This window comes from Stegostoma tigrinum, chromosome 10, assembly GCF_030684315.1.
Source record: "Stegostoma tigrinum isolate sSteTig4 chromosome 10, sSteTig4.hap1, whole genome shotgun sequence".
NCBI classification, from domain to species: Eukaryota; Metazoa; Chordata; class Chondrichthyes; order Orectolobiformes; family Stegostomatidae; genus Stegostoma; species Stegostoma tigrinum.
Window position 1 is genome coordinate 69,075,995 of NC_081363.1, and position 25,280 is coordinate 69,101,274.

Below are 25,280 nucleotides of genomic sequence, written 5' to 3' on the forward strand. Positions count from 1 at the left end.
ACACACAACAACATCCCCCATCCCCGACCACAAAATCCTGAGGTTTTATCAACATCGTTACTTACTGCTTCAGCCACCATTTTCAGATCGTCATCTCCCCGCTAAAGGGGCAATAACCGAGTCTCTTAAGCCCCGGGGGGTTGGGGGAAGGAGACGGAGACGGACCGCGTGGCCCCGTGCATTCTGGGGGTTGTAGTCCCAGCCGCTTCTGGTTCCCCGGGGATTGGCCGAGCCCTTTCCTGCAGAAGATGCCGGTCTTGTTCACCATCATTGGGATCTCTGCAATTGCTGCTCTTCTGGCAGCATTTGGCCCATATATCAGGTCAGTATTTTCGCCTAAGGATGAATTCGAAGCCCTTCTTGGCTCTGTAAAGATAAAGTTAAATTGTATGTAATTTTACAAACTGTAAGCAGGCTTTTACTTAGTAATGTGGGTTCCAGCCCCTTGAAAAAATGTTACAATTTGTCACGAACAAATTGGGAGTTCAGTTGTATTCGTTAAACTAACACGCAATACAGAATACAGTTTTACGAAATCTGTTTATTTGAATAAGAAGCAAAATAATTGGGCTTTTGTAGATTATTTTCAAAGTACCTTGAGGAATCGTTCGAATTGATTGTGCAGGAAAGTACATCTTGCCGGTGTATTTTAACCATCTTTTGTTTTCTTGGCTGAACATTTGCTGCGGTTAAGTAAATCAGCCCATTCTCTCTGTACCCGAATAAAACTTTGCTTGTAAAAATAAAACCCTTCAAAGTGGTCATTTACATAATCAATCTTTTGTTCGCAGAAACCACTGCCCTGTAATTGTACAACATTTGCAACGTACTGCACGCAGAAGGCATGGACTTATAATCAGATCATGAGTTTGGGATAATAAAATGTGAGGCTGGATGAACACAGCAGGCCAAGCAGCATCTCAGGAGCACAAAAGCTGACGTTTCGGGCCTAGACCCTTCATCAGAGAGGGGGATGGGGGGAGGGAACTGGAATAAATAGGGAGAGAGGGGGAGGCGGAACGAAGATGGAGAGTAAAGAAGATAGGTGGAGAGGGTGTAGGTGGGGAGGTAGGGAGGGGATAGGTCAGTCCAGGGAAGACGGACAGGTCAAGGAGGTGGGATGAGGTTAGTAGGTAGCGGGGGGTGCGGCTTGGGGTGGGAGGAAGGGATGGGTGAGAGGAAGAACCGGTTAGGGAGGCAGAGACAGGTTGGACTGGTTTTGGGATGCAGTGGGTGGGGGGGAAGAGCTGGGCTGGTTGTGTGGTGCAGTGGGGGGAGGGGATGAACTGGGATTTCAGATACCTCTCACTTTGGCTACTTGCTGTTTCGGCTGATTTTTCAGTCACTGCTTTTCAGGATTAGTTCCTTATTGGATCAAAGGTGTTTCACTTGAAGCTAATAAAATGTGAGGCTGGATGAACACAGCAGGCCAAGCAGCATCTCAGGAGCACAAAAGCTGACGTTTCGGGCCTAGACCCTTCATCAGAGCGGGGGATGGGGGGAGGGAACTGGAATAAATAGGGAGAGAGGGGGAGGCGGACCGAAGATGGAGAGTAAAGAAGATAGGTGGAGAGAGTGTAGGTGGGGAGGTAGGGAGGGGATAGGTCAGTCCAGGGAAGATGGACAGGTCAAGGAGGTGGGATGAGGTTAGTAGGTAGCTTGGGGTGGGAGGAAGGGATGGGTGAGAGGAAGAACCGGTTAGGGAGGCAGAGACAGGCTGGACTGGTTTTGGGATGCAGTGGGTGGGGGGGAAGAGCTGGGCTGGTTGTGTGGTGCAGTGGGGGGAGGGGATGAACTGGGCTGGTTTAGGGATGCAGTAGGGGAAGGGGAGATTTTGAAACTGGTGAAGTCCACATTGATACCATATGGCTGCAGGGTTCCCAGGCGGAATATGAGTTGCTGTTCCTGCAACCTTCGGGTGGCATCATTGTGGCAGTGCAGGAGTCCCATGATGGACATGTCATCAAGAGAATGGGAGGGGGAGTGGAAATGGTTTGCGACTGGGAGGTGCAGTTGTTTGTTGCGAACTGAGCGGAGGTGTTCTGCAAAGCGGTCCCCAAGCCTCCGCTTGGTTTCCCCAATGTAGAGGAAGCCGCACCGGGTACAGTGGATGCAGTATACCACATTGGCAGATGTGCAGGTGAACCTCTGCTTAATGTGGAATGTCATCTTGGGGCCTGGGATGGGGGTGAGGGAGGAGGTGTGGGGACAAGTGTAGCATTTCCTGCGGTTGCAGGGGAAGGTGCCGGGTGTGGTGGGGTTGGAGGGCAGTGTGGAGCGAACAAGGGAGTCACGGAGAGAGTGGTCTCTCCGGAAAGCAGACAGGGGAGGGGATGGAAAAATGTCTTGGGTGGTGGGGTCGGATTGTAAATGGCGGAAGTGTCGGAGGATAATGCGTTGTATCCGGAGGTTGGTAGGGTGGTGTGTGAGAACGAGGGGGTTCCTCTTGGGGCGGTTGTGGCGGGGGCGGGCTGTGAGGGATGTGTCGCGGGAAATGCGGGAGACGCGGTCAAGGGCGTTCTCGATCACCGTGGGGGGAAAGTTGCGGTCCTTAAAGAACTTGGACATCTGGGATGTGCGGGAGTGGAATGTCTTATCGTGGGGGCGGAGGCGGAGGAATTGGGAGTAGGGGATGGAATTTTTGCAGGAGGGTGGGTGGGAGGAGGTGTATTCTAGGTAGCTGTGGGAGTCGGTGGGCTTGAAATGGACATCAGTTACAAGCTGGTTGCCTGAGATGGAGACTGAGAGGTCCAGGAAGGTGAGGGATGTGCTGGAGATGGCCCAGGTGAACTGAAGGTTGGGGTGGAAGGTGTTGGTGAAGTGGATGAACTGTTCGAGCTCCTCTGGGGAGCAAGAGGCGGCGCCGATACAGTCATCAATGTACCGGAGGAAGAGGTGGGGTTTGGGGCCTGTGTAGGTGCGGAAGAGGGACTGTTCCACGTAACCTACAAAGAGGCAGGCATAGCTGGGCCCCATGCGGGTGCCCATGGCCACCCCCTTAGTCTGTAGGAAGTGGGAGGAGTCAAAAGAGAAGTTGTTGAGTGTGAGGACGAGTTCAGTTAGGCGGATGAGAGTGTCGGTGGAGGGGGCCTGGTCGGGCCTGCGGGACAGGAAGAAGCGGAGGGCCTTGAGGCCATCTGCATGCGGAATGCAGGTGTACAGGGACTGGACGTCCATGGTGAATATGAGGTGTTGGGGGCCAGGGAATTGGAAGTCCTGGAGGAGGTGGAGGGCGTGGGTGGTGTCACGGACGTAGGTGGGGAGTTCCTGGACCAAAGGGGAGAAAATGGAGTCCAGATAGGTGGAGATGAGTTCGGTGGGGCAGGAGCAGGCTGAGACGATGGGTCGACCAGGGCAGGCAGGTTTGTGGATTTTGGGAAGGAGATAGAAACGGGCCGTGCGGGGTTGGGGAACAATGAGGTTGGAGGCTGTGGGTGGGAGGTCCCCTGAGGTGATGAGGTCGTGAATGGTGTTGGAGATGATGGTTTGGTGCTCGGGTGTGGGGTCATGATCGAGGAGGCGGTAGGAGGTGGTGTCGGAGAGTTGGCGTCTGGCCTCGGCGATGTAGAGGTCAGTGCGCCATACTACCACTGCGCCACCCTTGTCTGCGGGTTTGATGGTGAGGTTGGGGTGGGAGCGGAGGGCTGCCCGTTCTGCGGGGGAGAGGTTGGAGTGGGTGAGAGGGGCGGAGAGGTTGAGGCGGTTAATGTCTCGACGACAGTTGGAGATGAAGAGGTCGAGGGAGGGTAGGAGGCCGGGGGGTGGTGTCCAGGAGGAGGACTTGTGTTGGAAGCGGGTGAAGGGGTCAGTGGAAGGAGGGTTGGGTTCCCGGTTGAAGAAGTAGGCAAGGAGGCGAAGACGGCGGAAAAACTGCTCTATGTCCGACCGTGACTGGTATTCGTTGATGTGTGGTTGTAGGGGGACAAAGGTGAGCCCCTTGCTAAGGACTGACCGTTCGTCCTCAGTCAGTGGGAGGTCTGGGGGGATGGTGAAGATGCGGCAGGGCTCAGTGTGGCTGTCTCCTCTGGGGTTGCAGGCTGTGGAGGTTGTGGGCGGAGCGATGAGGTCGTCGGCCGTGGGCGGGGTTCCGTCGGCCGTGGGCGGGGTTCCCCCACTTGAAGCTTTAGCTTTGTGAATGGTGTTACCCGATCTAAATTCTTCTCCCTGAACCTAACTACTTTCAGTCGGGATCTTTAAACTAATTAGCAAAACTAATCTTGTTCAGCAAAGCCAGATCTTACAAATGGTTTTTATTTCACATTTCCACGTGAACCATTTAACCATTAACCACGCTCTGTTCGGCAGAATAGGTGTTATTCCCACACAGCCTTGGTTTTGTACTGGGGGAAACTATTAATGCAGCACTATTTATTATGTAGCTTGGGAACTCCTAATGTTCAGTTTTCTGTAATTAAGTACTGAACAAGCTGCAAGAGAACGAGCGGGGGGGAGTCTTACGGAGATCTGAATAACATTGGCCATGGTGAGAAATCTGGAAAATAGCATGAGAAGTGAGACAAGCCAATTTTCAGACAGTTTTGAGATTATTGCTTGGGAGCAGCAAGATGAATAGTAAGAGGGATTAATGCTCAATAAGTCTTATTGACAATGACTCTTGCCTCATTGTGATGCATTCTCACCCCAATAATAGGAATTCTACTCCTTGCCACAAGAAACCAGATGCCAGCAATTCCTGTGAGCCTCCATCTTGTATATCTGGTGACAGTATCTCAGCTGACTCGAATCTGGCTGACGCTCCCACGAAGATGTTTGTGCCTGAGCTGCTGGCAGTTATTTGAAGCCGTTTTGGCAACTTGTAACCTCGTCTTCTCTTGAGAGGTGCTGGCTTACAAACAGAAGCAGACCTTTTGGCCCAACTTGCCTGCGCCAACCAAATATCCTGAATTAATCTCCATTTGCCAGCTTTTGGACCATATCCCACTAAACCCTTGCTATTCATATACCCATCCAGATGCCTTTTAAATGTTGCAATTGTACCAGCATCTACCACTTTCTTCGGCAGCTCACTCCATACCCGCACCACACTCTGTTTGGAAGAGTTGGCCCTTAGGTCTGTTTTTGTCTTCCCTTCTCATCTTAAACCTATGCCTTATTGTTTTTGGACTCTTTATACCCTGGGCGGGGCGGGGGGTGGGGGGGGGAATAACCTTTGCTATTTACCTTGTCCATGCTCTCTGGATTTTATAAACTTCTATAACGTCAGCCCTCAGCGTTCGACACTCCAGGGGAAAATAGCCCCAGGCTATTCAGCCTCTCCCCATAGCTTAAACCCCCCAACCCCGGCAATATCCTTGTAAATCTTTTCAGCATCCGTTTAAGTTTTACAACATCTTTCCTGTAGCAGGAGACCAGAATTGGAATGCCTTTCTTACAACCAGCTTGACTGCCAACACTGTGGACATGTCCTCTGTACTTGTAGGACACACTGTGGACTGTTTTCTGCCAGAATAAGAAAAGAGGATGAGTTGAGTGGGTTGAAAGTGGAAGGCATAGTGTTGGTCCCAATGTAGGTGGCGGTGAGGTGTTACGAGTGAGTGGGCAGGCAGCGCAGAGGGCATTTTGAGTTGGTGAGTGAGATCACGTGAGGGTAAATATTGCAGTCCATATGACATTGGTAGAGCATGAGCCTTGGTGAGAGGTGGGTCAGAGATACAGAGGGAAAGTGAAGCAGCAGAGGCAAGATGGTGACGTTTACCCTGGCAAAGTGGAAGTGGTCATTGACCTTGTTCCTGCACGGTTGGGCGATCCTCCAAACTCTGGAAACTGCACTGATGCTGCGGTGAGCTCAGCCCAGACTTGCTGGATATGGGGTTGTGGTGACCTCTGCTAGTCCAGGTCTGCAAATAGCTCTTGTCTACGAAGTGCAGGCCAAATGTCATTTACTATGCAGGGAAACTTTGGAATCCTGTGTTTGTCCGGCCACACGCTGGCCTTTTAAAGATTGTACATGTTCCAGGGATGCCAGCTCATTCCAGGATATCTGGTGTGTGGTAAGTTTTTTTTCTTAATGGGAATGTAGCAAAATGATAGAATTTAGTTATTGGGCAAGAGGGGCATTATGGTGTCATGGTCAATGGTGAATGAAGTGAGTTTCAGATGATACAGTGAGCTGTCTCATTAGGCCTTGTGGAGAGAGACCCTCCAGGAATCTTGACAAAGTAGATACTTAGCCAAAATATGGTAAGTTTTAGCCTGTTCTCTATCCGCTTGTTGAATTCTTTCATGGGATGTCAGTGTCACTGGCAAAGCTGGTATTTGCTGCCCATCTCTAATTGCCCCTGAGAGCAGTTAAGAGTTAATCACATTGCTGTGCATCTGGAGCAAATTTACCATGCAAGGCAACTAGACCAGGATGGTACATTTCATTATCTAAAAAACAGATGAGTTTTAACAACATTTGTTAGCTATATGGTCTCTGTTATCAATTCGAGCTTTCAGTTCCAAATGTTGTTGGTTCAGTTATATTACCACTGTACCATAATGTCCCCGACTCGTGCAATAGCTCACATACCCTAGGAGTTTTGTCAATGTCTGTATCCTAAAATCCACAAATAAAATAGGCTTGGGTCAAGTTTCATTTCTGTCAATCTCTCAAATAAAATTGAAGTAGTGAACTTGGATTTTTCGAAAACAGTAGGTCTTTTTCAACTTGACTATTCAGTGCACTTCTGGTTAGCCCTCCTTTCCCATCTTAAACTTGAGATGTGTACGACTCTGCTGCCCTCATTCAAATTTTCTCCAAGTGTCATTGGCCCAGTAAGGTTACAGTGGTTCCGTGGATCTAGCACCCTATCCTTCCACCAACTGGCACAATACCCACCAGCACCCTATTTATCTGGCATCCTACCCCCCCCCCCCCCCCCCCCAACCCCAAGGAGACAGTTTGCCTTTCTCTGACAGTTCTACATGAAGAAAGAAGTGAGAGGATGGAAATATGCTTTGCATTTCTGAAAGAGCCTTGAGTGGAATCTCCTCTCAGAATGTGCATCCCCCTTTCTTTGGTAAAGCATGGCCAGAGTAGCAATCTGCATGGGATTGCCCCTCTCTGGAAAATCTGGGCCAGTGTTTCCACGATAGTGTGTTGATAAGCAGCTACATTACAGTCAAATCTGAGATCGAGCACAGAAATTTGTAACTCTATTCAAGTTACTACAAAATGATTTAGCTATGGAATACCCTCTGCCATACCTTTGCACTTCACTTTTGTAAGTGTTTGAAAAAATACTAAGTTTTTTACATTATTAAGATTAATATTTTGGAATGCAATTTTAATCACCTTCTTAAATAGATAATCTTACATTCTTGACTGCTGAGAAATAACTAAACCGTTCAAATAGGTAGCTAGCGTAATTTGCAACTGTGATACAGTTTACATCAGCTCCAGATATTTACAATTGCCTTTTGTTCAGTATATTTACTATTTTTGCTTAAAAAATTCTACTTTGACTCACTTCACCTTGTGATGTAATTGCAGGATGGACTAGAAAGTTGTCTAGCACATGGGAGTCAACACTGAACTCTAATTAGTTTATTCTAAGATGCAAATGTTATTCCACTTCTCGCTCCTTAAATGAATGTTACACAATGTTCAAAATTCCACATAAATTATATACACCCCTTCTTTAGAGATCTAACTTAGCCATTTGTTTCCTATTCCTCAGAAGATGCCTCTTCTCTTAATTCAAACATTCAGGACTTTGGAGAAGGACCTTGACCATCTTAGCCTGAGTCTTAGGAGAAGTTTTCTCTAACCAGGACTGATTTTTGATCTTTACCTTCAGTTGAATTTTCCTGTTCATCAGATATGCCTCTCTGACTATAAACTCATATCCAAAGTGATTTTACTTGCATTGTGTTCATCCCAACTATCCAACTCCACAGACTCATTTGAATCATCTCCCTCCTCCTCCCTGAAACACTTGCTCTGTTTTCTCCTTTAGAGCCCAGGACACTAGATGAAGAGCGCAGTAAAGTGGCCTGGTGTTCCTCTGAATCCAAATGTTGGCCTATTGTTCAAGACGAAAGACTTTTGAAACTATTTTTTAGCAAGAGAAACAGATTGTCTGACTGCTGGCTCACTGGAAGCTTATCCAATCCAAATTTATTTGGCTAAGGAATCCTGGCCTTGCCACCAAATCAGGCAGGAGTCAATGTCAAGTTAGGGACAAAAACAAGCTGCAGATGCTAGAATCCATGGTAGGCAAACAGGAGGCTGGGAGAACACAGCAGGCCAGGCAGGAAAAGAGCAGTCAACGTTTCAGGTATCATCCTTCTTCAGGACTATCCCCCTTTCCTCCAGATGCTGCCTGGCCTGCTGTGTTCTCCCAGCCTCCTGTTTGCCTACCACGGGCAGCATCTGCAGGAAAAGAGCAGTCAACGTTTCGGGTATCATGCTTCTTCAGGACTATCCCCCTTTCCTCCAGATGCTGCCTGGCTTGCTGGCAGTCAGCGCCAAACTGGAACCAGTTTACTCCGGTCTATTGATATGTACAAGTAACATTTGTTTGTAACTCGTAGGTCAGCTCAATGAAACCTGTGTAAGCTGTAGATTTGGGATACAAAGTTAAATTGAATAAAGAAAGCAACAACCCTGAATATCAATCAGGTCAAAATATTTACACTTGCCTCCCAAGAGTCACTTAAAAGCCTGCCCCAGCCTTTGGCCACCTGACCTTAATGTTGCCTTTTCTGTGGCTCCTGTGAAGCATCTTAGGGGTTTCTTCTATTTAACAGCATTATATAAATATGAAAGTTATTATATAAGCAGACAATAGCGGGGCCAAAAGAACAGCGATATTTCTACTTAACTGTCAGGGGTTTACAAAACCAGAAGAAAACTTTGAGAGCCGGCGCCTGCTCTTATTAAATATGCCACTTCCTCATCTTCAATGCTCACTTTTACATTAAATAGTGCAATTGCTTGCCATTTATGTAATGAAGTTACAGTCTAGACCTTTGTTACAAGTGTGCAAAAATGGCAGGCAGGAACATGTTACCACCTATCAATATAGGTGAACCTTCATGATTAAGACTGTCTCCTCCACTCTGCCACACACCAAATGTAATCTCCAAGGAGACACCGGCATTTAATGGCTTAGTCAGTGATGGGGAGGCTTCTTTCGGTTCGGAGTGGCAGTGTTTCCTTGCGTGGAGGAGCTGTTTCCTGGCGTGGCAGTTTTGTCCAGTGTTTGAGGTCACATCAGCAATCCGACTTAATCTCCAACAAAAGCTTCCGGCCCAGTGTTCCGACGGCCCAATGTGGCATCTTTGTCCAGGTGGTAGATCTTTTTCCAGCGGCACGCACTTTGGCAGATGCTTTCGGCCTGACATTCCTATGGCCTGGTGTGGCATTTTTTTGTCCAGGATGGCAGTCTTGTCCCAGCAGCTGCTTTCTTCAGCAAATGCTTGTGGCTCGGCCTGTTGGCTTCATCTTAGCATGGAATTCCCCTCATGGATTGATGGTCTCATTCTGGCTATGTGTTTCGTCTCTTGATGGACTTCCTCCAAAACCAGGAGCTGCTAAATGAACTTCTGTTAAAGCTACTTTTTATTGTTGCTTATGACTTCTGTCATTAATACAGGCACCACAGTAAGGTGACTTTACACTTTTCTTTCTATTTTCCTTGTAAAAGTACATGCGACAATAAATTCTAAATTTTACAGAAGAGTGGATAAAGAACCAAAACAAATGGAAAACAAATTCCACTCTCGTCCTTTCGGGGGATCTAAACCAGTCCAGGCTTACACTAGTTGGTAAATAATTACAGTTCATTTTCTGTGCCCCTAATCCCTTGCCAATGATTCAAATTTGCTGTCCCATCATATCATCATGCCAAAGCACCTCATAATGCAACTCATCTTATTCATTAGTGTCTGAGGGTTTGTGGTCGTGCTTTAATTGTAAGGAGTTTCAGTATAGAATGTAAGTTGGGTTAGTTGAAATAAATAATGTTAACTTGACTAAGCTCCATACTTTTAGCAACTACACTCAAATAAAATCACACTTTCCCGTTGTTTTGCAGGAGATGTGCTGGTGGTGGAGTGTGCAAATCTGACGCAAGGCTCGATGGAAAGACTGCCTTGATTACTGGGGCTAACACTGGGATAGGAAAGGAAACAGCACGGGAACTGTCGCAGAGAGGTAAGGTATTTGCTGAGCAATTCTTTTATCAGTGTAGGAGTACTTAAATATGACAGCACACATGTTTGCATCTTAATGTGGACAAGCAAATCCTGATGCATTCAATGTCTTTAAGTGGTGATGTTAGAGAGAAGATACTAACACCCAGCTTTTTCTCCGGTAGAGGTTTACTATCATTGAAATGCTTGTTCTTGTCTATCCAGATAAGTGTCGAGGAAAGTTCCAGACTTTTATCTGCCTCTGATTGTGCAATCTGCTCTTTTAACCCTATGGCATTACAGGTTGAAAAGTATTACTGCGGACAAGATGTGAATTATTTTAAAATAAAAAGCATAAGTTTTTTTACATTGCACCCAGTGTCTAATTTCCTATCCCAACACTATTGTGGTTATCTCCTTTCACAACATGCTGACAAAGCTGAGTCAAGCAGGCTGAACCTCACGACCATTACACAGCAGGGAACAAGCAGCACGGTGGGCTAAATTGTAAACCCTGTAACAGCCCTAGCATGAAAATCTTCAACCTTTTTTTTGAAAAAAATCTCTGACTACTGTAGAAACATAGAAACTAGGAGCAGTAGTAGGCCATTTGGCCCCTCAGGCTGGCTCTGCCATTCAGTACAGTCATGACTGATCTTCTATCACAGTGCCGTATTCCTACATTCTTCCCATAACATTTGAGGCCTCTAAAATCTAATAACGTCTCTATCTCTTTCTTAAATACATTATGACTTGGCCGTTCTGTGGCAGAAAATTCCACAGTTCACTACCCTTTGAATGAAGAAACTTTTCCTCAGCTCAGCCCTAAGTGGTCTACTCAATATCCTGAGACTGGACCCTGGTTTTAGACTCCCCCAAACGGTGAGAACCAGCCCTGTCCTGTTAGAATTTTATACATTTCAATCAGATTCCCTCTCATTCCTTATGAACTATTCTAAGTGAATACAGGCCCAGTTGAACCAACATCTCCTCATACAAGAGTCCCACTATCCCTGGGGTGAATATCTGCTGCACTCCCTCTATGGCAAGTCTATCCCTTCTTAGGTCACGAGACCAAAACTCCAGGCAGCACTGTGGGAGTGGTCTCACCGAGACCCTGTGAGACATCCCTAATTGTGAACTCCAATTTGTCAGCCTTTAGCTCGTATACCCTTTGCTGCACTTTTTCCCCCCGGGTGACTGTGATCACTTTAAGTTGCACCCTTTCATTCACTTCATGACTTTCCAAGTGTCTGAGAAGTTTTGTAAGTTTTATACAGTGAAAACATGTACAAAAATACCCGTAAAGATTTTTATTATTTCCTGTCTTCTCACTGTCAGTTCCCTTGAATTACCCTCTAGAGAATCAACATTTGCTTTAGTTACTCATTTCCTTTTTCAAATATTTGTAGAAACTCTTCTCTTTAGCATAACTAGCTTATACTCTACTCTTGTTTTATTATAAAACTTAGTTGTTACTGTTTCTTAAAATCTGTCAAATCTTCCACCACTGACCTTCACAAATTGTATCAGTTCCTTTTGATTTGATACCACTGTGCTTTATTTAATCACAGATGATGCATCCTTCTCAAAATGTCTCTTTCTCATTGACAAAAACTTGGCTAAGAGTTATTTTCTTACAAATTTGCCACTGTCTCTCTTCTGTCCTGCCTTTTTGACATGGTTTCCCAGTCTGCTTTAGCCAGCTGTCTCTACATATCATTATATTTGCCTTTATATAGTTTGGAACACTAATCCCAATCCAACAGCCTACCTACCAGTCTTGGAGTGGTGCATGAATATTGAGAACCAGGCCCTTGCTCCTGTTTTCCTCACCTGGGACATGAATTAGGGATGAAACCTGCAATCCTCTCTGGTCAGTCTAGCTCAGTGCCATGTGGGCCTGTATGTTTATAATCAGCCATTGGGGAAAATGAGAGTGCCATTTTCATACGAAATGTGGGAACATGCACCTAATAAACAGGAGAGCCAAGGATGTGTGCATGAGTGTGTAGTTGAGATACGAATCCTCAGGCCATTCACAAGTTAATAGAAAGTTAAAATCATGAAATAAATAAGCCAATCTTGTATGCAGGTGTTGTTGTTTATTATGATTAAAAAAATATTTGGGCAGTTATTCAAACAATAACGTGAGGCTGCCAGGTTTCTTCAGCAAAGAACAGAAGTTTACTACACAAGATGTAAAACAACAAAAAAAATTATCTAAATGCACACCGTTAGAAAATCAACTTAAATCATTCAGCAGAACAAAATTTCAACTTAGAAGATACAACCAATGCATTTAGATTCTTTTCTCCATCTTGTTGTTGAGCTGGCGTAGGCAGCTGTCTCTGGTATGGAAACCAGCTACTGTAGAGGTAGCAGCAAAATCACCTCAACCCAGCTAGCAAAATATGCCCTTGCAGTAATATATCTCACACTTCAATACAGGACCACACTAAATCAATAGTACCTAAAAAAATATGCTTTGTTTTTAGAATCACAGAATCTCCACAGTAGAGAGAGGCCATTCAGCTCATCCAGTTCTGCACCGATCCTCCAAAGAGCATCCCCTACCCTACCCAGTAACCCCGCATTTCCCACAGCTACTCCACCCTATCACAATCTACACATCCGTGGACACGGGGGCAGTTGACCAATCTGCCTAACCCACACGTCGTTGGACTGTGGGAGGAAACCGGAGCACTCGGAGGAAACCCACGCAGACGCAGGGAGAATGTCTGTGTGGAGTTTGCACAGTCTCCCAAAGCTGGAATTGAACCTGGGTCCCTGGTTCTGTGAGGTAGTAGTGATAACCACTGAGCTACTGTGCCTCCCATTCTGGTAATTAGCAACCATAACTAAAGCAGGATATCCTGTCCCTTTGGTTCTTCACAGGTGCACGTGTAATCATAGCCTGCAGAGATCTGACCAAGGCAGAAGCTGCAGCCGATGAGATTCAGAGAGACACGGGGAATAAACAAGTCATTGTTCGGGAATTAGATCTTGCCAACACTGAGTCTGTACATCAGTTTGCTGAAAATGTCATTAAAGGTAATTCAACAAAGCAAATGATATCATATAGAGTATAGATGGGGATACAATATAGAAGTATTTTGTGATGTGATGTATGGCATGAGCTCTCGTTCAGGATTCTCTTAAGGTTCAGTTGGCACGTGGAATGCAATGTGGGAATGTGTGAGAGGTTATGATTACGAGGTTGTGATTAGAACAGAAATGTAGACTATTTTCTGAATGGGGAAAGGCTTTGGAAATCTGAAGCTAAAAGGGACTTGTTAGCCTGAGTTCAGGATTCTCTTCGGGTTAACATGCAAGTTCAACTGGCAGTTAGATAGGCAAATACAATATTATTCATTTCAAGAGGGCTAGGATGCCGGTCTCTGTGGTTAGCAAGGGTCGGTGTGGACTTGATGGGCCAAGTGGCCTACTTCCACACTGTCAGGATTCTATGCTTGGGCTGTAGGTCATTATAGACTTCTGTTCCCGAAAACTATCCAGCACCCCGTCATGGCTTTGTCATTTCTTGGCCTGTTGAGACGAACAAGTAGAAATTGACAGCCACGTTTTTCTCATCACCTCCTGATTGACTTCAGGCAAACCAGATATCTCTTTTCTCTCATCTATCAACTCCTGTGACATTCTGCCCTTTGCAGTGCAGGAGTCTCTTGGCCTGCTCTGAAAGAGAGTCAGGGAGTGGTGAAACAAACAAGCGATTAAAAACAGAAAATGCCAAAAATACTGAGCGTCTATAGAGGAACAGAATTAAACTTTCAGGTCGGTGACCTGCTGACCATTTCCAGCGTTTTCTGTTTGTATGTCAGATTTCCAGCGTCTGCAGCTCTTTGCTTTTGTATTAATAAACTGGTAAACCCGACTGCAATGATATGTTCCCATAACTTGGCACCGCATCGTAAAGAACAGATCCAACCGACACATTTTCCATATTGTGACTTATTTTCTCATTCCCAGTTCTGTTTTCTGACAGAGGAGAAGCTCATCAGTATTTTGATCAACAACGCTGGGGTGATGATGTGCCCCTACACAAAGACGACTGATGGGTTTGAGATGCAATTTGGTGTAAATCATCTGGGTAAGTTATAAATGCAGACTGCATTTCTTTAAACGAAAATCTGTGACTCGGAGTGCAAAAAAAAAGTTGTTGCATTGATCAGATGATTTCTGCATTTCCTATGAATTTTCAGTTTGCAACAGAGTAAGGTCATTTACGATTCTAATCACAACAGAATTTTCCAGAGAACTGAACAATCTAAGAAAGATCTCAGAGGTAGAATGTTTTGCATTCGTTTGCCTTTAGGTCATTTCTTGCTGACCTACCTGCTTCTCGACCTCATGAAAAGGTCAGCCCCAGCTCGCATCATTAACGTATCGTCCTTCGCTCACGTTTTCGGTCGAATCAACTTTAAAGACCTTCAGAGTGAAGAGAGTTATGATGAGGGCTTGGCTTACTGCCAAAGTAAACTGGCAAATGTACTGTTCACTCGGGAATTGGCCAAGCGCCTCAAAGGTAAGATGCATATTGTATCTCCAGATGTTGGTTGAAATATTGCATAAAGATCACTTTGTTCAAAGCCAATCAATTACGGTTCAAAGCATAATTAATAAATGCTGGCTTTTTCAGGCTCATCAGATAACCATACCCAACAGAAGCTGAAAGTAACCAAGGATCCAGAGTGAAGTATGGCTCCATGCACATCCTCAGACAATAGTCTCGGACTGTGCAGTGAGCAGGGATGTTTCCATTGGTTCGAGTTGTCCTGTGCAAGCAGGGGAAGGCAAATGGCTAGAAATTCAGTTCCTGATCAGAATAACTTTGGTGCCAACAAGTAATATATGTATGTGGGTAAGATCAGGGTTGCCAGCGATCGGCGCATGGTCAAAATTCTTTCTTCAAGACATATTTATTTGTAGAAGGCCTATTTTAAATACAGTTAAGTCGAATGAAAATTAAGAATATCCAGCCCCGTTTTGCACTTTACAGTTGACGGAGACCCATTTTTGCCTTCACTCAATCCATGTTTGCTATTGCAAAGGCTACTGCAAGAACCAAATTAAGACCAAAGTTTCAAAGAAACTCCTCAATTCTACCAAATGATCTGAACGTAACATGTTAGAGTTCAGCCCTTGTGTTCTCGCCTCACTGAGCCCTGGAAATGTCCTGGATGACCTCAACCAGTGAAACACCAGGATCCAGCCTGTATCATGTCATTAGCCCCTTAGGTTTTTGTCCACAGGTTCCAAACAAAAAAGGCAGGACTGTAAATACATCCCCTAAAGGTCTTGATGGCTTATTTTGCATCACTGGAAAGTATTTAATTACTAACAGTTCTTTTCTCGTGGTCCGTTTACTCACTGCATTTTGAGAGTACATTTTAGTGTAGAAGAAGAAATGTTGTGGAAGCTGCCTGTCTGTCTCTGCTGGTGAAGACAGACCATCTGGAGAGGACCGCACTGCAGCTGGTATCTGAGTGATTGTGTCCAAGTGCTAGTCCATCAGGCATCATGTTAGCGATTGTAGATTCACTGATGCTGGGTAATCAGAGACCTGCACTTAAGTAAAATGGTTTGAAGGGCTTCCAGTGATTCAATTGGTTAAGGCAGTGATTAGCCGAGTACACAAGTTACAGGTTTGATTTATGTTGACAGCAGGATCCCATGAGTCTTCATGCGGTACTGCAAAAACTGCTGACACTTCACTTTTGTGTCTTTGCTTGACGCAGGCACTAAAGTCACTGTGAATTCTGTGCATCCGGGCTGTGTCAAATCCGAACTAAACAGGCACTCCTTCGTCATGTCCTTGGCATGGAAGATTCTGACGTTTCTTATCAAAACGCCAAAACAGGGGGCACAGACGAGTATATACTGTGCTGTGGCTGAGGAGTTGCAAGATATTTCTGGAACACACTTTAGGTTTGTACATAATTCCATTTGTAAATTGAATGATGAAACTTGGATGAAATTGCAAACAGCCAATTCCATCAAGCCTGATTCTTATTTTATTTTTTTTTAAAAAGTGTGATGCCAACCTTGCAAAAACTCTAAAGGAGGAAATGGGTTTGGAGTTTTGAAATGAGCTTAAGTTAACATTGTTTCATGGGATATGGGAAACAATGTAAACAGTGGAGAAGCAGGATTTGTTAGTTTTCCCCCCCAACTGCCCTTTAACTGAAGGGGCCTGCCAAACATTTCAAAGCACAGTTTTTAAAAAAAAAAGTCCACCTCATTGCTGTGAGTCTAGAATCTCATGGAAGTTGGACCTAATAAGAAGAATGGCAGATTTCTATTTGTCTACAAAGACAATAGTGAGCCAGAGGGTTTTTTAAAAATTAAAACAACAATCGACCATAGTTTCATGGTTACCATCACAGACTAGCTTTCAATTCTAGTTTCTTAAAAAAAATTAATTGAATTTAAATTCCTCCAGCTGGCATGGTCGGGGGTGGGGGAGAGACTTGATCCTGTGTCCCCTAGCGCATAAGCTTAGGCCTGTTGTTTGCTAATCTGGTGACATTACTGTACCACCGTTTCCCCTTCGTGTTGCTCAGCTCTAAGTATTAAAATCAAACGTGGTGCCCTTAGACACAAAGTGGAGATTTCTTACATTTTTAGGTAATGAGCGTGAGACATGAACACTAGTTCGATGTTTCCACTTTCGGCACAGATCATCCTCATTGAACATGCAGCATGAAACACAATTTTAACATTTTTTGTTTGTTTATTCTTTGGGGCCTGTTTATATTCCCACTTCTGTATCAGCATTTGCATGCAGTGTCAATATCTGTCAGTAATGTACATGTGCATCCATTACTGCATCTGAGGGGGAGGCGATCACTTAGTGGTATTTTTGCTGCACTGTTGTTAATCTACAGACCCAGGTAATGTTCTGGGAACCTGGGTTTGAATCACGCCATGACAGATGAATTTGAATTTATTTTAAAATAATCTGCAATTAAGAGTCTCATGACAACCACCTACCCATTGCAGATTGTCAGAAAAATTCATCTGGTTCACTAATGACCTGTAGGGAAGGAAACTGCCATCCTTACCTGATCTGGCCTACATGGACTCCTGACACACAGCAATGTGGCTGACTCTTAACTGACTGGATAATAAATGCTGGCCTAGCTAGTGACATTCTCATCCAGTGAAGGAATTAAAAAAGAAATGACACATGCTTCCTTCAGTTGTGACTGTGCAGAAGGATTGTGTTTTTTTTGTGACTGTGGCCTTGCTTCGCTGCTGGATCTGCTTCTGAGTTCTTGCTTCTCTTCAAGGATGAGAGTTCCTGGACTCTATCTAGTGACAGATGCCAGTCAGTGCAAGTAGGTCTTGGCATCCAACTGCATTTGACCGACATCCGTCACTTAATGGGGCATGGTCAATATAACAGTACCTTATGGTAAGAGAGTGGTGTTATGGTGTTTGAGCTGATGGCAGCACCAGACAAGTCATGTCTTAGAAGGAAATCGGCTGGATATGTTTAATTTTTGCAGTGGTTTGTCACTGAATCATGATCATACAAGGTTGTTGATATTCTTTTAACAACAGAATAAGCTCACTACACAAAACAGGAAAGATGAAAAAAAGCTATGAAACAGAAAGGTCTTATCACGAATAGCAAAACAAAGTTTCAGCATGTTTCCCAACACTGTCTGCAGCTACACAATTCTACAGAAATATCATTCTTTTCTCAACTCTAATTTTATCTCCTCAGTTGTATTAATTTGAAGACTTCCACGACTCCCAGCTCAGAAGCTCCACAAATAATGCTTTGGTTAAGGTGGAACTAAAACTTCATTTTGCTCCTTGGAGAAAGCGGTTTTCTCTTTGGAACTGAAATAAAAATCTAAAGAGTATCTACAGCCTTGTTTGGTCATGAATCAGCGACCACCCATTGTGGCTAACAACTGCAAAAACTAAACATGACCCAGAATGAAATCTGGCTGGATATGACTTGTCCAGTGCTACCATCAGCTGGCAACATCATAATACCATTTACATTTACTGTAAGGTACTATTATATTGACTATGCTCCTTTAAGTGACTTCTGGTCTATTTGGAAGCTCAGCAATATTCATCGCATACATTAACACCACAGATCCTGCCAGGCACTTCACTGAAGTCACATACTTTCTTGGAAAATGATGCACCGTTCCAATGACTGAAAGTGTTCACAGAACTGAAAGAAATCTGCCTGCTTCTATTTTATAATTCAAATCCCACATTTTATATTATCCGATTACATAATCCTTTTTATTGCAGTCTTTTTAGATATTGTATTTGCTTTAACTTCACACGAAGCAAGTTATTTCAGGTAAGAATGCAGTGTTGCATATGTACAGAATTTAAACTTTTACAAGTAAGGAAGGTCCCACAAAATCTAACTCTGGCTTTAACTTTGGTTTGCAATAGGAAACCATTTTTCACCTGAAGTTGATTTTTCAGCAACAGAACCACAATTTTGATTCAAGGCTACTGTATATTGTATACATTTGGATTTCTCCACAGTGACTGCAGACCTGCATTTGTGGCACCTCAAGGCAGGAATGAAGAAACAGCAAGGAAGTTATGGGATGTCAGCTGCAAACTTCTGGAGATTCAGTGGGATTGAACTAATTGCAAAATGAAATTCTAAGTAAACACAGTATAGGCAGCAGCAGGTGCTGGAGTCAGAGATAACACAGGGCAGAGCTGAAGGAAAACAGCAGGCCAGGCAGCAGAGGAGCAGGAAAGATAACGTTTTGGGTCAGTCCCCTTCAGGAAATGTCAACTCTCCTGCTCCCCTGCTCCACACTGCGTTACCTGTAAGCAGCAGCTGACTGCTTTTTTTTTGAAAAAACTACTTTTGACAGTTCCTATTAAAAATTTCAGTAAATACGACTGTGACCAGCAAATTGTTGCTTCTGAAGTTGGTCACTGCACAAATCTAAATACCATCCTATATTGCAAATCTCACCTACTATTTCGGCTATTAAGGAAGAACCTAAGGTTTTGGTCTGGTTCCCAAATCACCTGTGTCAACAATGAACTGTCAAAGCTAACACAACGATAACTGCTTCAATGCAACATTACTGTAAACTGTTGTTGCATAGTCCTGAGCATGCATTAATGACCAGCATTATTTTATGCTTTAGAAATATGAATTGGGTTCTTTTATAGTAAACCAGCAGTAAACATACAGGTTTCAAAGTGAGAATAATTCTGTGCAACAACCACATGCTGCAGAGGACAAGAAACAGAAAGCTCTTCAAAGGCACTGCCTCCTTTCAAGCAACAGCTGTTACCTTTGGTATCCTGGTCACTATCTTCAGTCAACAACAGTCTTGCTATTACACTACTGTATATGAGAGCATGTGCATAAATTGGTTGTCATGTTTCCTAGAAGATGACTATGTTAGCATTTTGGAATTTGATGTGACAAAACATGGTATATGAATTTAAAAGTCTTTTTTAAAATTTACCTCTCATGACATTTTGGTAATATACATACAAAACAGGAGCTCCTCATGCTGGCTCCATGGCTGACCTGTTTGTTTTGAATTCCACATTTCCACCTGCTCATGACAACCTTTGATACTCCTGCCTGACAATAATCTGTCTCTTAGACAGTGACATCGTTAAATATATTTTTAAGGCTGAAGGAGACAAAGTTCCAAATTCCCACAAGCCTTAGAAAAAGTATTTTGTCTCTGTCCTAAAAATTTGTAATTTTAAAACTATCAAGTCTTTTGGACCAGCAATCAAAAGGAAACATTCTGTCCACATAAACCTTGTAACGAACATTCGGAAACTTACATACTCCAATCTAGTCACCCTCTCGATCTTCTAAACTGCATTGAGAACAAGCTCAACCTGCCCTCATAAGGTAATCCACACATTCCAGGTATCGATAAAAATTAATCCTCATTAGAACCACCTCCAACACATGTAATGTGGCTCACCGTGAAATTTTGCTTTGTATTACTTGTGAAGCTGCAAAACTTTAAGAACTTAAGAGGCATATTGCACTTGATGTTGATAATTAGAGTAAGCACTTTTGTACATAGCACTGTTCTGGAAGGCCATTAAACTCCAAGTACAGCACAATTAAATGTGTATCAGTCTGTCACTGTATATTTCCAAAAAGATCAATATACATTCCATTATGTTTTATTAGTGAAATGATTGGAAATTCCAAAAATAGTCACTTAGACAATTGCAATATTAGTAGTCAAAGTTTAATGGTTTGGCAAAAGTTGTTAAAATATACAAGCTGTATACTGTTTTAACTCCAGGGGTTAAGCATTCACAATAATTAAAGGGTTATCTGAAGCTTGTCTTAAAATGAAAAGATCAGTTTACAGTAGTCCAGTTACAGAAACATTGCCATCAGTTTGGTATTTAGGATGAATCACCCAGTAAAGCTGAGTTGAATAGCTGTAGCATTTAAAGTGCTTTTTACAGTGCAATTTTGCAACTATAGAAGCTAATGCTTTCGTAAAACAAATAGAACATGTGGATCTTGCAAAATGACATCAAATAAACCAACAACCTTTGTTGCATAGTCTTTCATAGTGGAACTCTCACATTGCAATCATAATTCTTCATATCTGCTACTCCACTTTAAAAGTCAAATAAAGTCAGCTAAAGCTCTGAAATATTCATCTTTTTTAAATCAGTGTAATGTCAACCACAACTTTAACGTAGAAATGAATTAAATTTGGATTGCTCGGGCAAGAGCTATGAAGGAACTTGGATCTTTCAGCATTTATGTTTAGTTTTAAAAAAACTTAAGAAAGACACTAGTGATTAGACATTATTATCCAGAATTCAATAATAGATCCTTGTATGGACAAAGAATAGGCAATTCGATTATAGTAACGGTTATAGAGGGATACATTAGTGAAACATTCAATATCCTATTCCCTATACAGCCCATTGAACCTCTCCTTATTAAATACCTGCTCATTTTGATGCACACACAGCTGAAGAAATGAAGGCTGCTTGCAGCAAAAGTGTTCAATATATTCATTCTCAAACAGTTTAAAAGGAGAGGGTCTCATTTTCTCAGGGGGGAGAGAAGTGTCAACCTGTCAGTGCCATAGAATTTGCTGCTGGTGGGAAGCCAGCAGAGAGCAAGTGCAAAAAAAAATCACTCAGTAATGAAAACCCAACCAGTACTTTTCACACTTTGTTTTCTCTTCATAAGTAAACAGACTGAATTAGATACCCTACAAATACAGACCTCCAATGCATTGAAAGCTAAACCCTTCATAAAACAAGGGAGCACTGTCTTCAATTTTATGCTTTCATCAGTAAATTAATTTAAAAGCAATGCCAGCCCAAATGCTTTTGTAATTCTGTAGAAGCCTTCTGTGACTGAAACTGGACACAGTGGCCATAACTTTTAATAACTTAGACATTACAATTTTAAAATTGGATACTGTTTCTTTGATGTAAGTAATATAACAGTTTAAAAACAAAACTTCTAAAACTATCAATTTCAATGCGTACTTAATGTCAGACTTGCCAAAATCCCATAGATTTAAATGATTGAATTAGTTTTCAAAGAGTTAATTACTAAGGTTTGAGCTAATGAGGAAGCTTACTGTGTCCAGCATCCCAGCGTAGTCCTCCCTACAAACAGACACAAACAATTACTGGCTACACAGGCAATCAGAATGCTGAGCTACAGCATTTAGTATTTACTTCCAACTTCAAAACCTGCTGCATTTCTTGGGGGTTTCTCATTTGATCGCTTTGCTCAATGTTCTGTTCTATTTGCAGGCTTGTAGTAAAGCTACGCTTATTATGACAGGTATGCATTTCCTGATAGACTGCATTGTAGGAATGCCATCATTCCATTGAATAAAGATCCACATATTACAACAATTTGGAAAAACCATGTGCAGCATTACATGTCTTCTCAAAAGAATGGCTTTAAAGCAATTATAGTAACAATTTCCCAAGAGAAAAAGCACTTGTAATACCATTTAACCTCTTTGTACTACACAGCATTTCACTGTGCCACTTCTTTCACATCCTCGATATATTTCAGCCTGTTAATATTTTGGATGTTTATTGTAAACGCAGCCCTGTACCAATCCAAACACAATAAACTTTGCCTTTATCTAGACAGAATCCTAAATACAATATATGATAAAAATATTAAGCATATTTACAGTCCTGGCTCATAATTACGTGAATTGCAATATTTACAAACAATATCATACACTATTAATGAATGAAAATAGACAAGTAACTGCATAATGCAACACTGTCATGCCACCAATACAAGTTTCTTACAATGTTTATAAGACTGATGTGATGCTGATTAAACAAGCAATACTGAATATTGTTTCTCAGAAATTAAAACTCCCAAATATAAAAGTCTAAATTGTACGCATTATAAAAATAAGGCATCTCTCAAAGTGAAAGAAAATATTAGATGGAAAGTGTGTTGATGTTACATAGTCATTGCATCAATAAAGAAAAGAGACTTTTATTCTGACTAGTTAAGGTATTAGTTCTTATACATGTATTCTATTAATTCAAGTTGGCTGCAACATGATGTTACATTATTTCAGCAAGCAAACTATCATTTTCAATCAGGAATTAATTTAGAATATCAAAAGTCGTCAGGTATTCAGAGTTTAGCATAACACTATCAAAACTTGAGTGAAAATTTTATAAAAATGTCCCCACTGACATGTAAAGTCAGCATATCTTGTGTTGTAAGTACAGCATCAAACCGTCACTATTGAATCTGAACAATTAGAAGAGACTAAGGTGACATTTTTCAAGCATACTGAAAGTATCTAACACTCAACTCTGGACAGGGATAAACAAAACACATGTTTATCTCACAAGTCCCTGGAACCTGCCTGTACTATCGCAGTGATCAGAAATGGGTTGGTGATTGCAGTGTGCAGCCCGACTGTTTGCATTTACATAATGTCACTTCATGATGAATATCACACAAATTGCTGCAGTGCCATTATTTATCCAAGTGCAACAGATCAGGAAGTTAGAAACAGTAAAACTGTGTTTAGTACTTAAAATATATACCTTTTGATTTGATGCATGGTATGTATTTGTACTTGAATCTAAACACAAGTAATTTAGTTACTTACTTAAAATAGAAAGTTTTCCTTGTCTTTCAAACTGGATCTCAAAAGTGGCAAACCATTTTCAAATTAACAGCTCCATAACCAAAAACTTGCAAAAATAAGTCCAGTTTGACCATGAAAACAAGTTAACCTCTAAATCCATTTGACAATGTGTAGCAAAGTGGTACTTTTTGTGTGAACTGTACTAACTCAGGTTTGTGCTGACTTAGTCATACATAACTAGGACGGCAGAGCTTAAATAGTTCTATAGCTTCTACAAGACCACTGGGCTGAACATGGTCAGGAAGAGGTGAGGGTTTCTGTTACTTAGTGACTCCACATCACTTGCTGCATGGGAGAGTATATGAGGACAGTGTCAGGCTATGCTGAGACCATAGTGGAACAGACATTCAGCAGGTCAGGTCATATATGGGGCATCAGCGTGAGATACTAGTGGTTCACAGGCACTGTGAAACAGCACACATTGAAGATTTGTTACCTTAAGAAATAAGTGAGGGAGGAAAATAGTGTTACAAGGAGGGGGAAACCTTGCTTTTATTTGGTCACCTCTAGATAAGTCAAGTCACTAAAGGTGCAAATGGAATTCTCAAGCTGCCGACTGACAACAGCAGACATCATGAAACGTCATCAGGGAAACGTCTGGCTGATTGTGATGCTGATGCTGACATTTATAAATTTTTGCTCGATAACTTGGAGGGGATGGTGGTCACGCTCCAAAAAGTGACTTCATCATTGCATTTTCTGCAATGTGGCACGTATTGTTCCACTTCAAAGCTCAGGTTTCAATGGAAACTGCTCTGGAAAAGTGTTAAATCACATTGGTACTTGTACAGCAGCATCAGGTTTTCTGTAAAAATGATCTGGTTAAATTAGCGTAACTAGGCAAGTCAAACCAAATGGAGTTGAGACTATGCAACACTGACCACAACCACAAGACATGAAATTGGAATTGTCTTGACCGCTCCCCCTCCCCTGCCCAAATAGCAACCCATGTAGGCTTCATGTGAATGAGATCAACTCTCTCACAGTGTTACTAACCTCCACTCTTTAAAAAAAACTCTGCCAAGAAACCAGTTATTACAGCACCATTCTCTAATCAGCCAAATAGTCAACTCCCGTCTAACGAGCTTTATGGCTTACACAGCCAGTTATCTTGAAATAAATCCAAAATCAGAATGCTGCAGATGGGGAGGAGTACAAAAGAGCTTACCAATTCATTTTTCTACTTGAAGTTTAAAATGTAAAGATTTCTTCAGGTTACATAACAAAATGATACTACAATATCCATAATTGTACAAAGAATCTTTGAGACTTCATTCTTGTCTTTTTTTTGTTAAGCCTAATATTTCATGGCAAATGTTTTTGAGGTAGCAATTACAATTCTTTTTGTCCTCGTGATTCTTCCAGATTACTTGCGGTGGGTTTTTTGTTGTACAGTCTTAAGCTGGTGTGACTTCAGCCAGTCCCTACAAATTTTTGGTATGAGTTCATCCTCAGCTCTTTCAGCAGCCTCTAGCACTTCCTGTACATTGCGCACTGCCTGCATTTGTTCCAGCTTCACAGCAACCAAGTAGGCAGAGCGATATTTACGACACAACAGGAAGGCTCTAATCTGTGGATACATTCAAAACACCATGTTACAAGATATCTTCTGTAAAGTGCAGATCAAAACTTTCTAGAAATTACACACAGTCTTCTCCAAAGCACAGAAGTAGTTATATCAGGTAAAGCTCATCAATTTCAGTTGCTGCCTTTCTTCCATATTTTGTAGTATTAAGATTTCTGAAAAACTTCACAGAACATATGTAATTGGAGTACCACACAGAACATGATTTGTCAATGTTCCAAGTAGTAAAGGGTTTTTCTCAGAGGTATAATCCACACATAATTATAATTAATAGTGAGGAATTATTTCCAAAAGGAGAGAAAACCTCTGGGATCTTTACTTCAACTACATTTTCAAACTCAAGCCGACTGAGCTTTGCACAATGA

At 42.5% G+C, this 25,280-nt stretch overlaps 2 protein-coding genes across 5 annotated transcripts in view; one reads left to right on the plus strand and one right to left on the minus strand.

Moving 5' to 3' along the window:
* The first annotated feature begins 30 nt into the window (after positions 1-30).
* rdh12 (retinol dehydrogenase 12) lies at positions 31-22,671 on the plus strand. 4 transcript variants are annotated; one of them, XM_059649224.1, is made up of 8 exons: positions 31-322; positions 10,044-10,162; positions 13,039-13,194; positions 14,147-14,251; positions 14,477-14,686; positions 15,900-16,089; positions 18,442-18,493; positions 18,592-18,704. In XM_059649224.1, exons 1-8 carry the CDS (start codon positions 249-251, stop codon positions 18,688-18,690), a joined length of 1,005 nt encoding a protein of 334 aa, XP_059505207.1. In that variant the 5' UTR covers positions 31-248; the 3' UTR covers positions 18,691-18,704. The 4 variants fall into 4 exon arrangements, with proteins under 4 accessions (XP_059505207.1, XP_059505206.1, XP_059505209.1 ...); XM_059649223.1 differs by having other exon boundaries at positions 18,442-18,681; XM_059649225.1 differs by lacking the exon at positions 18,442-18,493 and having other exon boundaries at positions 33-322; positions 18,688-22,670.
* Positions 20,375-25,280, minus strand: part of zfyve26 (zinc finger, FYVE domain containing 26) — an 88,786-nt gene continuing 83,880 nt past the window's right edge. The window contains exon 42 of the mRNA XM_059649222.1: positions 20,375-24,900. Coding sequence (XP_059505205.1) covers positions 24,697-24,900 — 204 coding nt within the window. The 3' untranslated portion in view covers positions 20,375-24,696. The remainder of the gene's footprint in view (positions 24,901-25,280) is intronic.

Excerpts from the sequence above, each read along its gene's own strand:
- rdh12 (XM_059649223.1), top strand. The coding sequence starts at position 249 with ATGCCGGTCTTGTTCACCATCATTGGGATCTCTGCAATTGCTGCTCTT. Across the intron at positions 14,687-15,899 it reads ATTGGCCAAGCGCCTCAAAG|GCACTAAAGTCACTGTGAAT; the intron begins GTAAGATGCATA and ends TGCTTGACGCAG. Across the intron at positions 16,090-18,441 it reads ATTTCTGGAACACACTTTAG|TCTTTTTAGATATTGTATTT; the intron begins GTTTGTACATAA and ends TTTTTATTGCAG.